This window comes from Sporobolomyces salmoneus (genome assembly GCF_050403485.1).
Source record: "Sporobolomyces salmoneus JCM6883 DNA, S_salmoneus_JCM6883_v1_ctg12, whole genome shotgun sequence".
Classification (NCBI taxonomy): domain Eukaryota; kingdom Fungi; phylum Basidiomycota; class Microbotryomycetes; order Sporidiobolales; family Sporidiobolaceae; genus Sporobolomyces; species Sporobolomyces salmoneus.
Window position 1 is genome coordinate 70,734 of NW_027481151.1, and position 11,743 is coordinate 82,476.

The following is an 11,743-nucleotide window of genomic DNA, read 5'->3' on the forward strand; positions in this document are numbered from 1 at the left end:
GTGAGTCAGTGACAGCGCGAGATTTTCTACTAAAAAGAGTCAGTTCCATGACTAATTCGAATCCTCTCTCTCTTTCGCAATCGAGAGCGAGCCACAAGCAGTGAAACGGTTCGTTGGGTATCGTGGTAAATTGTTGTCGTCAAAGAGAGGAAACACGCGACAGAGAAACAAAGTGAGAGAGAGAGAAAACGAAAACAGTGAGGAGAAGGGAGAAATCAAGAAGAACGACGAGAATGGCTGAGGGCCGGGGAGTAGTAAATCTTGACAGACTAGAGGGGAGGGGAGGGGAGGAGAATAAACAAGGAGGAGGAGGGTAAAACCTAAGGGGGTAAACGAGTGAAAGAGAGAGAGGAGGTGAGTAGTTTTGAGAGGAAAAGAAGTTCTTTCGGATCCAGGTGAGTGTTTGTCGCGTTTGTCGAGGGAGATGGGGACGAAGAGTCTCGACGCTGACATGGAGCGGAGAAAGAAACGAGAAAGTAAGGGGGCAAAAGAGAGAGAAAAAGGAAGGGAGGAGGGATATGAAAAGCGAAATAAGGTGGGAGGGGAGGCGAGGGTGGGGATCAATGCAAATCAAGATACGGTGGGAAATTACAATAGGCGAGGGCGAGAGGAACGAAGGCGAAGGAGAGAGGCGAAGGAGAGAGACCTTCTAGATCACGAACGCGGGTTGAATCACAACGAATTTGCCGTCTACCTTGCGTTTTGTGGTGATGGGAGAGTAGATTTCTTCGGCCCACTTCTTGAGAGACGTTGAAGCTTTGAAGAACTGCGATGGTGGCAAAGAGAGAGAGAGAGTCAGTGACCAATGACAGACAGAGTTCAGAAAGTCGAAGAAAGGCTCACCTTTTTCGCTGCGTATTTCTTGATAAAGTTTGGGTGAACGTTCTCGTGCGAGATGGGACTCATTTGAAGAGGGTTCGAAGCGCCAGAATCTTCTCCGTCTTCAGAGTTCGGGAGCAAATGAGCGAGGACGGGAGAAGTTCGACAGATGTATTCGAGCATGAGCTGAGCCGTGGGTTTGAGTTCTTCTTCAGAGTATCCAGAGTAGTGAACGAGGTTTGCATCCTACCGAAACATGCGAGTCAGTAAGAGGCAGTTTCCCTCGAAAAAACAGATCGATTGACTTACCCATTCACCTCGCTGGAGAGCACGTCGAGCGAGCCAAGCGGCGGCAGCAGCGATGAGAGAAGGAGGAGTCGCCATGAAACGATGATCGACGATCGAAATCTCCATCAAGTACTTTGCCCAAGTTCTCGATTGAATATCGTATCCATCCGCTTTCGAGATTCGACGAAGGAAGTTGATCGGGTTCGGGTACGACAAGTTGAATCCAATGATTCCCAAGACGTATCGTTCCGCTTTGAGGATCTCTTCATCCGAGTATCCTCCGTCGGTCATGTAGAGGAAATTCGAAACCGAGGGACAAACGACTTCTTCGTATTTCGCAGCGATGAAGAGAGCGGTGACTCCGACGAGTTGGAATTTGACGAGAGAGACGGCACGAGTAGAGAGGAATCGATCGATGATGTTGACGGCGAGGAAGATGGTTTCGGGGAGTAAACGGAATTTCGTGTGAATCTCGACGAGCCAATCGACGAGGATTCCCCTCATCTTCCAAGTGACTTCGTTTTGGATCACCATGTACTCGGGGTCGGGCATCGTCGTGAGCTAACGAATGAGAGAGAACGGGATTAATACGTTTCAAGGGGAATTTGAGCTCGGAGGAAAATTGAACTCACCTCGAGTTCTCGTAGGTACTCGTAGACTTCGACAACATAAGCGCTGACCATGAGAGGGTCCTCCTCGTCTCCAGCATCGAGATCTTCCCAACCTTCATCTTTCGCGCGAGCTCCCTCGACTTCGACTTCGTATTTCGCGTTGACTCTCCTCTCTTCTTCCTCGGCGAGTTCATCCTCTTCTTCTTGTTCCTCGTCCTCGTCGACAACCTCTTCCTCCTCTTCCTCTTCACCCTTGAGCATCATTTCCGGTTCACTCGTTTTAAGCTTCTTCGATCGATGTTGTTCCAACTCTTGTTCCTCCTGACGTTTCGCTTCCTCCAATTCGGCCAATGCGGCCAAATGTTTCGCTTCGGCAGCTTCACGACGTCGACGAGCGGCTCGAACGGCTTGAGGAGTAGTCTTTCCAACAGTTTTCGAAGAACCTTTCGCATTTCGAGTCGCGGCTCCCGTGAAAGTGTTGGTTCGCTTCTGAGCTAACGCAGGTCGTCGAGTAGCAGCAGCAGTTGATTTCGAATCGGCGGCGGCGGTAGGACCATTGTTCGAGAGGGCAGAGGCGGAACGTTTCAGAGGTTTCGTTTGACGAGTCGTGATCCGAGGTTTCGATTCCTCTTGTTGAACTGGTGCTTCGACGACTTGATCAATCGCCATCGCGTCTGATTCTCCTCCTCCTCCCTCTTCCACCTCCTCTTCATCCTCCTCTTCCTGATCCTCCTGTTTCGGTTCGAGAGGTTCTTCCTTGATCGCGCTCGTTCCACCTCCAGTCGAAGACCTCGTTCGATACGCACGACGAACTGTTGAAGTTGAAGCAGCAGCTGGTTTCGATTCGGCGGTTGCGACGACTACCTTTCCTCCTGCAGCTTCGCTTTTCGCTTTCGAACCGTTCGTCACGTCTGAAAATGCCGAACGTTTTCTCGTCGCGTTTGAAGCCGTACTCGTCTGCGAATCACGATCAAGAGAGAGTAGAGTCAGTTAAGTGAAGAGATTGACCCGAAGACGCGCGACTTTGTAGCGGAAAAAAACAACAACGAAAAACAATGAGGGGGAACGTACTTTGTCACCCAGAACCGATTTCCCAGTCAAAGCAGTACGTCTGACGACAGGTTTCTGAATCACTGCTACTTGAGGTTTCGAGGGACCGGCCGCGTTGTTCGAAGTTGTCGAATTACTGTTGGTTGTTTGACGAGAAGAAGTCCGGCTACTCAAATCGTTTTCGACTCCTAATTCAGCCGCGGCGAGTGAACGTCGAGTAGTACGACGAGTCTGCATTCAATGGAAGGCGCGTCGAATAAGAATGATTGATGGGAGACGTGATGGGAAGGGGAGGGGAAGGCGCGGAGAAGGTTGAACGAAAAATTGATACGTCAGCCTTTCCTCTTAACAGCCTCTTACCCTGTCTAATTACCCTCGAATGATATAGTGTACTTACAGCCATGACTAAGTCGAGAGATCGAGAAGAAGTGACGAGTGAGGAGGAGAGAGGGGGGAGGGGAGGGAAGGGGTGATTTCCCTTTCTCGTCGGAATTGAACTAGCCTAGAGGTCGTGAGTGGTCGTATAGTAGAAGGATTGGCGAACAGAGTACTGCAATCGATAGATCGAGGAGGCGAGAAGGGAGTAAAACGGGGAGAAGGAGGAGGAGAATGTGAGGATTTGAGTCTCGGCCAATCTTCCGATTCAAAGTTGTTATTTTTCGCTGAAGTCGCGCTTCCTCTTCTCTCTCTTCTTCGCAATGAACTCTCTCCTCTTTCTCTGTCGTTGATATATCTCTTTCTCACACTTTGCGAGTGCTACCGAGGCTCTCCTTTTCTCGAGGCGCGACTTGAGTGAATGCAAACAACAAAACTAAGTCGCGCTCTTCAAGTGAGAATTCGAATGTCAATATCGATTCACTCGATGAATCGGCTCAACTGCATTCCTCTCTTCTTTCTCAGCGAGTATCTGCTCGTGAGATGCGAACACTGTCGACGAAGCGAGTCTCGAGGTAAGTCAAGAAAGAGAGATGAAGAGACGCGAGACAAGTCAAAGATGTCCGAATCGCGAGCTCAGAGCATTCACTTACTCTCTCTTCCGAGAAGATGTGATGGTATGTAGCGTGACGAGAAGGGTGGAGAAAAGGAAAGACAATGCTCAATGACGAAGGACGAGAGGAAGAGAGCTAGAGAAGCTGTGATTCCTTTCGTCAGCGAAATCGAGGAAGAATCTCGCAACTCCTTCTTCGCGGAACTCCCTCCTCACTCACGGGAGAAGACGCGACAACAAACCGATAGGACTCCGTACAACACCAACTCAGAACCAGTATATACACCACACGCCCGATGATGAGGCTCGAGAGAGAGAGAGTCGCTCTTCAGAGATCTTGACCGATAATCTGCAACATTTTCTCCTGAAGTTCGTTGATTTGTTTCTCGTCGACTTTCTTCACGTCCTCGAGTACCTGTCAAGAACAAAAATTCAGCATCAGTTTCTCTCGTTCCCTGAATGGGTGAGTGAGGCTGAAGCGATCAAGTTCCTGACCTTTTTGAAATCTCCTAGAATCTTTTGAATCTGTTCTTCGCTCGTGTTCGTTGCGGTCGACATTTCCGAGATTCGTTGATACGATTGAGCGTTCTCTTCAGCGAGCTGCAAGAAACCGAAGAAGGCATGAGTGGGTTTCGGCTGTGAGAGAACTCGAAAAGCCGCGACTCTGATGCAAGCAAGCGACTACTTACAGCCAATCGTTTGTGTCTCAATTCTTCCGTTGCTGATCTCAATATCGGTACTGTGGCGCTCGGGATAGTGATCGATCCGTCTCCTGCGATTCTGTAAGACGATACAACCGAAGAATTAGAGAAATCAGTTTTCTTTTCATTCTTGCAGCGATACGCCCTCTCTCTTCCGCTCGATCGCATTCTGTAGAGTTTGAGAGGAGACTTACGCATAAGAGTTGCTCGGTTGTTCTCTCCGTTTCCTCCTCTCTTCCGCCTGTAAACAAATCTTGTCGAATTGTTCCAACTTGTTCAAGAAATCAAACTCTTTCGTATGATCTTCCCACGCCGGCTACGACAGTCAAGCACATCAAGTAATCTTCAGCTCTGCGTTACGAAACAGGCGCAAGCTGAAGTGCGAGACGACTGACGGGTATCGCATCTTTGAATTGTTTAACGAAAGCTCCTTGCAAGTTCTGGAGGAATTCGTCTTGATACTTTGGGAAGCATTGTTTCATCGCCTTGTCACTATCCACGTATACCATCGTCAGCTCATCGTCCGAGTGCGAGAGGAGGGTGTTGTTTACTGACTTGAGAACGGCGACGACTCGTTGGGACGTGATATCGAGAGCGTGTCGAGTAGTCTTCGCGCGTTTACTGGGTGTTGCTGATTCTTGGTCTGCCATTTTGAGCGAGATGGTGTATGCGTCGGATGAGCGGAAGGAGAACAAACGAGCGATCGCAACTCTTCATTCTCCTCATCTTCACGCGACTCGATACCACGACTTTCACTAGAAGCTAACCAGGAGGCCCCAATCGACAAGCGATAGCGCGTACAGAGTTCCGTCGAGCAAACACCTCGCTTTCCACCTCGATCTCCGAATCCGCTCTCCCTCTCCCCTTGAGACTCTCGGATGCCGAGAACGTCCCCATCTAAACTCTACCAACGTACGAAAGCTCTCCTGACTCCGCCTTCCTCTCCTCCTACTTCGACTCTCTCTTCCCAATCTCTCGAAAGTTCACCTTCCTCCTCTCTCAAAATGCCGAGACGTTCAAATGCCGCTTCGACAACACATTCTACGACGACAACGATTGTTGAACAACCAGGATTGGAGGGGGAAGGAGCGGGAGGAGTCGAAGTACCGAAATCGGAATGGAAACCTCCGAGAAAGATTGGGACCTTGGAGAGTTGGTTGATCTTTTATGAAGGAATGTTCGCTGGGAGTATGTTGGAAGTTGTGAGTGATTACTCCTTCTAGTACGCTCGATGATCTGGAGCTGACTAGGAAGAGCGCGATTTGCTCACAGTGGGAGAAAGTTTTACTTCGTTCGTAGTCTTTCGTCTCTCCCTATCCCTCTCTTGCCTGTTCGTACTGACCTCGTGCCACCGTGACATAACAGACTCCATCTTGATCATCTTCTTGACTCTGTTGGCCCTCGCCGCGAGTTACCTCCCAGGTCATTTACGACAAATCGCCTCTCACGCCCGTTACTACGCTTATGGAACCGGTGAATACACTGGACACAAGTGAAACGCCCCTCGACCTAATATCTAGCTCTTCCTGTTATCCCCTGCGACGCTCCATCGCTAGCTTTACCCCTTTCCTCGACCCGAATGTTGTATCTACTCACTTTTCTTTCGCTTTTCTTGACTTTCTTCCCCTTCTAATCGAATTGAACCATACGTACCCCTTCAGGAGTACCTTTTCCGGCTACTATTTGCTCCTTGCTATCAGAACAGCGAGTTCGCGGCGCTGAAGCTGAAAAATCCGCTCAGTTGCGAAATCGGAAGTTTTCCTTTCTGTTTTTCCTCCTTTCTCGTGCTATTTCCTAGCGGCGTACTGCGTCCTAGGTCACGTAAAGCCCAGTCTTGTCGTCACCAGAGAAATTGCCGAGCTCGCGACGGGCGACCCAGATTTCGACACGTTCCCGCTCTCTTCTCCACTTCCACCTCACTTCTATACCTGATACGAACGGCTGGTCCGATATACACAGCTACTCGACCCTCAACAGACCGCCAGACCCACTCGATCGCCTCTCCTTCCGACCCCAGACTTTTTCCCGACTTTCATCTCTCGACTCGCGTTTCACCTCACCTCGCCACCCTAACGCGCAGAGGAAAGGAAACATGGCATCTACAGTCGATACGAAATCTGAATCTCCTTCTTCCCGGTTCACTGCCGCCTCCTCTCGCGACTCTTCCCTTCTTCCCTGTCCCGGTGTCCCTCTCCCTTCGAACTTCGACAAGCTCCCCTTCCTCTCTCGTTCCGAAATCTCGTCCCGTATCTGCCGCGGCGAACTCCTGATCATTCACTCCCCACTCGTCTATCGCGTACCTCACAACTGGTTAAAATTGCATCCAGGCGGGGATCACTCTCTCCTTCACTACGTTGGACGAGACGCAGGATGTGAGATTGAAGCGTATCATACAGGGAAGACGGTCAAGGAACGGATGGGGAGATGGGTTGTTGGGAAAGTAGAGGTGGATGAAGGAGAGTTTGGGGAAGGGTGGAGAGATATGACTCCTCCGATTCAGTTGGGAATGTGGCCGATACCGGTACCGAAGATTACTGTTTCGGAACCTACGACGATGAGCGATGAGGATTTGATGGATTCGACAAGCGAGGAAGAAGACGAGAAACCGACAAAATCGAATACTGAAACTACTGCGACTCGTCACCTCACTCCTGGACTGGTCGACCCTCCTCTATCCACTTCGGATTACTCGAAACTCCCTCTCCATCCGGTCTATCAAGCCCATCTCCGTCGTTCCCATCGCCGTCTTCACTCTCGAATCCATTCTCTCGGACTCGACACGACTCCATCCTTCCTCTCCGGCTACGCACCTTCTCTCTTCATCTACACTACCCTCCTCTCTCTCTCGATCTACACCTACGTTCGAGCTACGACGACGTTCGATTATTTCCTCGCGGCAGTTTGTTTAGGAGCGTTTTGGCATCAAATCACGTTCGTCGCACACGATACGGGACATTCAGAGTTGACGGGGAGCTGGTGGGCTGATCGGTTGTGGGGAGTCGCGATTGCGGATTTCATGGGAGGGTTGAGTATCGGTTGGTGGTGCGACAATCACAACGTTCATCATCGTCAGTCTCCTTCATTAACATCCTATTGCTGATGGTTCGGGACACTGACGTGAAAAACATGACAGTCGTCACGAATTCGCCTGAGCATGATCCCGATATCCAACATTTACCGTTCTTTGCAATTTCAAACAAGTTTTTCGCCTCTCTACGCTCAACTTACTATAATCGAATCATGGCCTTGGACGGGTTCGCTCGTTACGTCTTACCTTACCAGTCAGTCCTCCTTCGTTATCCATCGTCTCTGTCTGAGCTAACTCGTTTCGTCTTTGCAGACATCGACTCTATTACATCGTCATGTGTTTCGCACGCTTCAACCTCTTCGCCCTATCCTACTCGTTCGTATTGACGAAATGGCCGGCGAAGGAATCACCCTTGTTCAAATTGAGGGTACTCGAACTCGTCGGGATCTCGATGTTTTGGATTTGGTTCTCGAAAGTCTTGTTCGCGATCGATACGGTTCCTCATAGGTTCTTGTATTTGCTCGTGAGTTTCGCCGTAACGAGTCCGTTACACGTCCAGGTAAGGCCTTCTCTCGCTTATCTCCCTTGATACAAGAGTGCGAAGGTTCTTACAATTTTGTATTTACAGATCGTTCTATCTCATTTCTCTCAACCAATTTCGATTCTCCCTCCTTCCGTCTCTCCTTCCTCACTCCCAATCCCTCTTTCCTCCGTCGAACTCCTCGAATCTCACCCTCACCGCCAACTCCGAACCACAATGGATATCTCCTGTCCTCCCTATCTCGACTTCCTCCACGGTGGTTTAAACTTCCAAACCCCTCATCATCTCCTCCCCCGAATCCCTCGATTCCGATTCCGACAAGTCGCCGAACTCGTCTCCGAATGGGTCGAGGAAGAGAACAGACAAATCTCGATCGATGAGAAGAGTGGGAAGAGGGTTTGGAGGGGACGGATCACGTTGGGAGAGAATGAAGGGTTGGTGTATAAGAAGATGAGCTTCGTCGAGGGGAACAAGAGCGTACTGGGTGTTTTGAAGGATGTCGCGGATCAGGCGAGATTGCTGGTTAGGGTTGCGGAGAAGGAGGCAAAGGGGGAATTGGAGCATCATTAGTCGAGCTTATGTATTGAGGTGCGATTGTCATTTGTTCTCTTCTGTCCCATGACGAGCGTTTCGGGAGTATGCTGAGAGGAGGGAGGGCAAAAAAAAGAGCGAGAGGAAAACAGGAAAATCGACAAAATGGAGGCTCGGATTACCCGCTTGGACGACCTCTCGCAAGGGGAAGCCTTTGCTATAGACTATCGAGATAGCTGGAGGGAAGCAAGCAATCGACTGGGTGAGGACTCGCTGCGAGAACGCGATAATTCAGTTTCACCATCGAATCGAGTTTCGCCTGTTCCTACTCCCGGTCGTTCCTTCTCTCGCATACCATATCACCTTGCATGCTCTCTCTCGTCTCACTCTACAGATCGTCTCTTTCGGGTTGAGGTAGAGGTGGAAAGTTTTCACGTGAATTTTTCCTTGTGCGACTCCCTCCTCTTCTCCCCACTCGGTTCCGACTCTCTTTCTCTCTCCTCTTCCCTCTCTCTTCTCCGATCGCAACACCACGCTCGGTAATGACGGAGATGTCACACACTGAGCGCTTCGGAAGGAGGATGTCGAAACTCTTTCGACGGAAATCGTCCTCAGCTTCTTCAGCCGAATCGCAAGAAACCACCTCGACAGAAGTTACGACAGCTACGAGTCTCGATCCTACCTCCCCTACTCAACCCTTCAGTGAGTCTTCGTAACCCCCTCTGTTCAAGATGCGATCGCTGAACTTTCGAGAGTGACTTCCAGCTCCTCCAACTTCACCTCGTTCAAAAGGAAGTTTCTCGCTCAGTTCTCTCGGGTTCCGTCGACGCAGTTCCACCTCATCGTTCGAAAACGTCGTCTCTCCCACGTCCCCCCCAACCAGCCCCCTCGCCCCCGTTGAGGAAGAACAATCGACTCAACCATCCGATTCTCTCGGTCCTCTCACTCTTCCCCTCTCGACAGGTCCCGACTTCTCCTCTTTCACTTTCTCTCAATCATCAACCTCAAGTCCAGTCGAGCCAGCCTCCACTCCAGAATATCGATTCCCTCCTTCTCCTGCTCCCGCCTCCTCTTCTCCCAGAACTCCTCAGTCGGATTCTCCTCTCCGTCCCTCCTTCCCCACCGAGCTGCAGCCGAGAGGGGGCTCTTCATCAGCACTCGCCGAATTCTACTCGAGAGCAAGGATCGAACCGAACCCAAACACGAACGAACCTCTTCGTTCAGCTTGGAGCGATTGGGGAACTTCGATCGGACCTTCTAGTGCTGAGGCTTCGACGAGAGGTAGTTCTGGGAAAGGAGGAGGGGAGAAGAGTACGGCGTCGAGGAGCGTACAAGATGCGGTTGGAGGAGGAGAAACACCGATCGGTTCAGGGGAGAAGGGAGAGGAGACGACTTCGATTTCCTCGACTCAAGCTCAACCCGGCAGCTCTCGCGGGGAAACAGAAGCTACGTCTCTCACAGGAGAGGCCGAGGAGGAAGGAGATTCGGCGACAACGGGTGCTCGAGCTCGTCGCAAGTTCGCTTCGTTTTCGACACTAGAACGAGGTCGACATTCTCCTCTTTCTCTCTCCTCAACGATCGAAGATCATCCGCTCCCTACCGCTCGTAGTCACAGCTTACCGGGAACTTCGACGCTTCGACCGCTTCGAGCACAGAGGTATACGAGGGAGAACGTCGATGAACTCGTGAAAGATTTTGGGTATGGGGAATCGTTGGCGGAGTTCATGAATGCGAGTTTGGGAATCTCTGAGGAGGTAGAGGGAGAAGGAGAGGAAGAAGCTGGGCAAGAGAGAGAGGGACAAGGAGAAAAGGAAGAGAGAAAATGAGATCAGTGCTTTACTTTTTGTAATTCCTCACAACTTGACGCTGTCCTGCGACACGAGACTAGCTAGCACTCCTTCACGGCTCTCAGGTTGCTCACAGAGAGTCAGGAGAGAGGGAGGAGGGAGAGGAGTAGTCTCCTCGGACTTACCGGCTTCCAAGACCCGAACCCTCTTCGAAAGTTGAGATTGAACTTTTCGGTCTCCCCGTTCGATATCTCGCTGTCAGCGGTAACGCCTCGCAGGAGCACGGACGTTTGATCCAGACCGAGCACGGACAATCTACAAAGTTTTGCGCCCGTCTCCAAGCTCAACCGGGACGTCTCGAAGGATGGTCAATCGAATCAAGTCGATCGTTTCATCTGCCTACTCTCGTCTCTTCAAATGCAAGCGTGGGGATAAGGAGGAGGGCCAAGATGGATCAGTGATCAGACCAGGGCTGAGGGCTAGAGACTCGGGGTACTCGGAGACGAACAGTTCGTCTGCACCGTCTCGTTCTCTCAACTCTCCGAACTAACTCACAAGGGGCGTGCAGTCCTCCTGTGGGAAGATGAAAGACGTTCCTTAGTATGGATCCGTCCTCATTCAGCTGCAAGTTTCGGAACTCCTGAAATCGAAGAAGAACTTTCTCGACTTTCTTCGATCCCTCCATCTCGATTTGACGACCTTTCAATTCCCCTCTCTTCCAAACTCGACGTTTCCACTCGCCATGACGCTCACTCTTGTCCTCCGACCGATTCCCGTCCTCGCGCTGTTGCTTCCCTTCAAGTCCCGCAATCTGAGAAAAGTTCTCCTCTCGCAACCTCTCCATTCCCTTCTCCACCACCTCATCATTCCTCCGACGCTCTCCCTAGTGCATACCTCAGTGACTCGACCTCTACCTATACTTCCGTCTCGACGCTTGAACTCGACGATCCTTTACGACTCCCTTCTCCGCCAACGACGACTGCGACGACCACGGGAGGACAATGTTCAAGGTCGGGCTCGATACAATCTCAGGAGCTTGTAGTACGTACGAGGAGGTCGATGGGTGATGGAAAGAACAGAGTAGCGAGTGGGACGTGAAGCGTGAAGGGAAACGAGGAAAAAGAAAAAGGTCGTTGCTCAAAACGTTGTTCGTCACTCTGTTGTTCGTTTTGTTGTTGTGCTGTTCGTCTCTTGTTTGTATCGTGGAAGTAAGGGAATCTGTGCCAAACATAGCTTGAGTGCTTCGGAGAGTGATCCGACCAACTCGAAGCTCCATCGCGAGAAGAGTCTTTCGTTGCGAAAAGCTTTCTCTGCGTGCCGCGTCTCACAAATCTTTCGACGCTTCCCCGCCATATATGTAGGTTAGCGACTAGACTACGAAAGTGAGGACATTTCGAGA

At 50.8% G+C, this 11,743-nt stretch overlaps 6 protein-coding genes across 6 annotated transcripts; 4 read left to right on the forward strand and 2 right to left on the reverse strand.

Annotated features, from left to right (window-relative positions):
• Positions 1-649: 649 nt before the first annotated feature.
• Positions 650-3,005, reverse strand: JCM6883_004666 (cyclin family protein; the record flags this gene model as incomplete). The annotated part of the gene is made up of 5 exons (XM_076630751.1): positions 650-766; positions 844-1,065; positions 1,129-1,668; positions 1,740-2,675; positions 2,790-3,005. 5 exons carry the CDS (start codon positions 3,003-3,005, stop codon positions 650-652), a joined length of 2,031 nt encoding a protein of 676 aa, XP_076489175.1.
• Positions 3,006-4,084: 1,079 nt separating this feature from the next.
• Positions 4,085-5,107, reverse strand: JCM6883_004667 (uncharacterized protein; the record flags this gene model as incomplete). The annotated part of the gene is made up of 6 exons (XM_076630752.1): positions 4,085-4,171; positions 4,252-4,356; positions 4,446-4,536; positions 4,652-4,773; positions 4,853-4,949; positions 5,013-5,107. 6 exons carry the CDS (start codon positions 5,105-5,107, stop codon positions 4,085-4,087), a joined length of 597 nt encoding a protein of 198 aa, XP_076489176.1.
• A 228-nt stretch (positions 5,108-5,335) lies between these two features.
• On the forward strand, positions 5,336-5,953 carry JCM6883_004668 (serine palmitoyltransferase small subunit family protein; the record flags this gene model as incomplete). Its single annotated transcript, XM_076630753.1, has 3 exons — positions 5,336-5,659; positions 5,730-5,748; positions 5,823-5,953. The coding sequence occupies 3 exons, from the start codon at positions 5,336-5,338 to the stop codon at positions 5,951-5,953; spliced, it is 474 nt and encodes a 157-aa protein (XP_076489177.1).
• Positions 5,954-6,549: 596 nt separating this feature from the next.
• On the forward strand, positions 6,550-8,596 carry JCM6883_004669 (fatty acid desaturase; the record flags this gene model as incomplete). The annotated part of the gene is made up of 4 exons (XM_076630754.1): positions 6,550-7,525; positions 7,591-7,738; positions 7,798-8,044; positions 8,114-8,596. 4 exons carry the CDS (start codon positions 6,550-6,552, stop codon positions 8,594-8,596), a joined length of 1,854 nt encoding a protein of 617 aa, XP_076489178.1.
• A 503-nt stretch (positions 8,597-9,099) lies between these two features.
• JCM6883_004670 (uncharacterized protein) lies at positions 9,100-10,383 on the forward strand (the record flags this gene model as incomplete). Its single annotated transcript, XM_076630755.1, has 2 exons — positions 9,100-9,259; positions 9,323-10,383. 2 exons carry the CDS (start codon positions 9,100-9,102, stop codon positions 10,381-10,383), a joined length of 1,221 nt encoding a protein of 406 aa, XP_076489179.1.
• Positions 10,384-10,708: 325 nt separating this feature from the next.
• JCM6883_004671 (uncharacterized protein) lies at positions 10,709-11,442 on the forward strand (the record flags this gene model as incomplete). The annotated part of the gene is made up of 2 exons (XM_076630756.1): positions 10,709-10,853; positions 10,913-11,442. 2 exons carry the CDS (start codon positions 10,709-10,711, stop codon positions 11,440-11,442), a joined length of 675 nt encoding a protein of 224 aa, XP_076489180.1.
• Between the last annotated feature and the right edge of the window lie 301 nt (positions 11,443-11,743).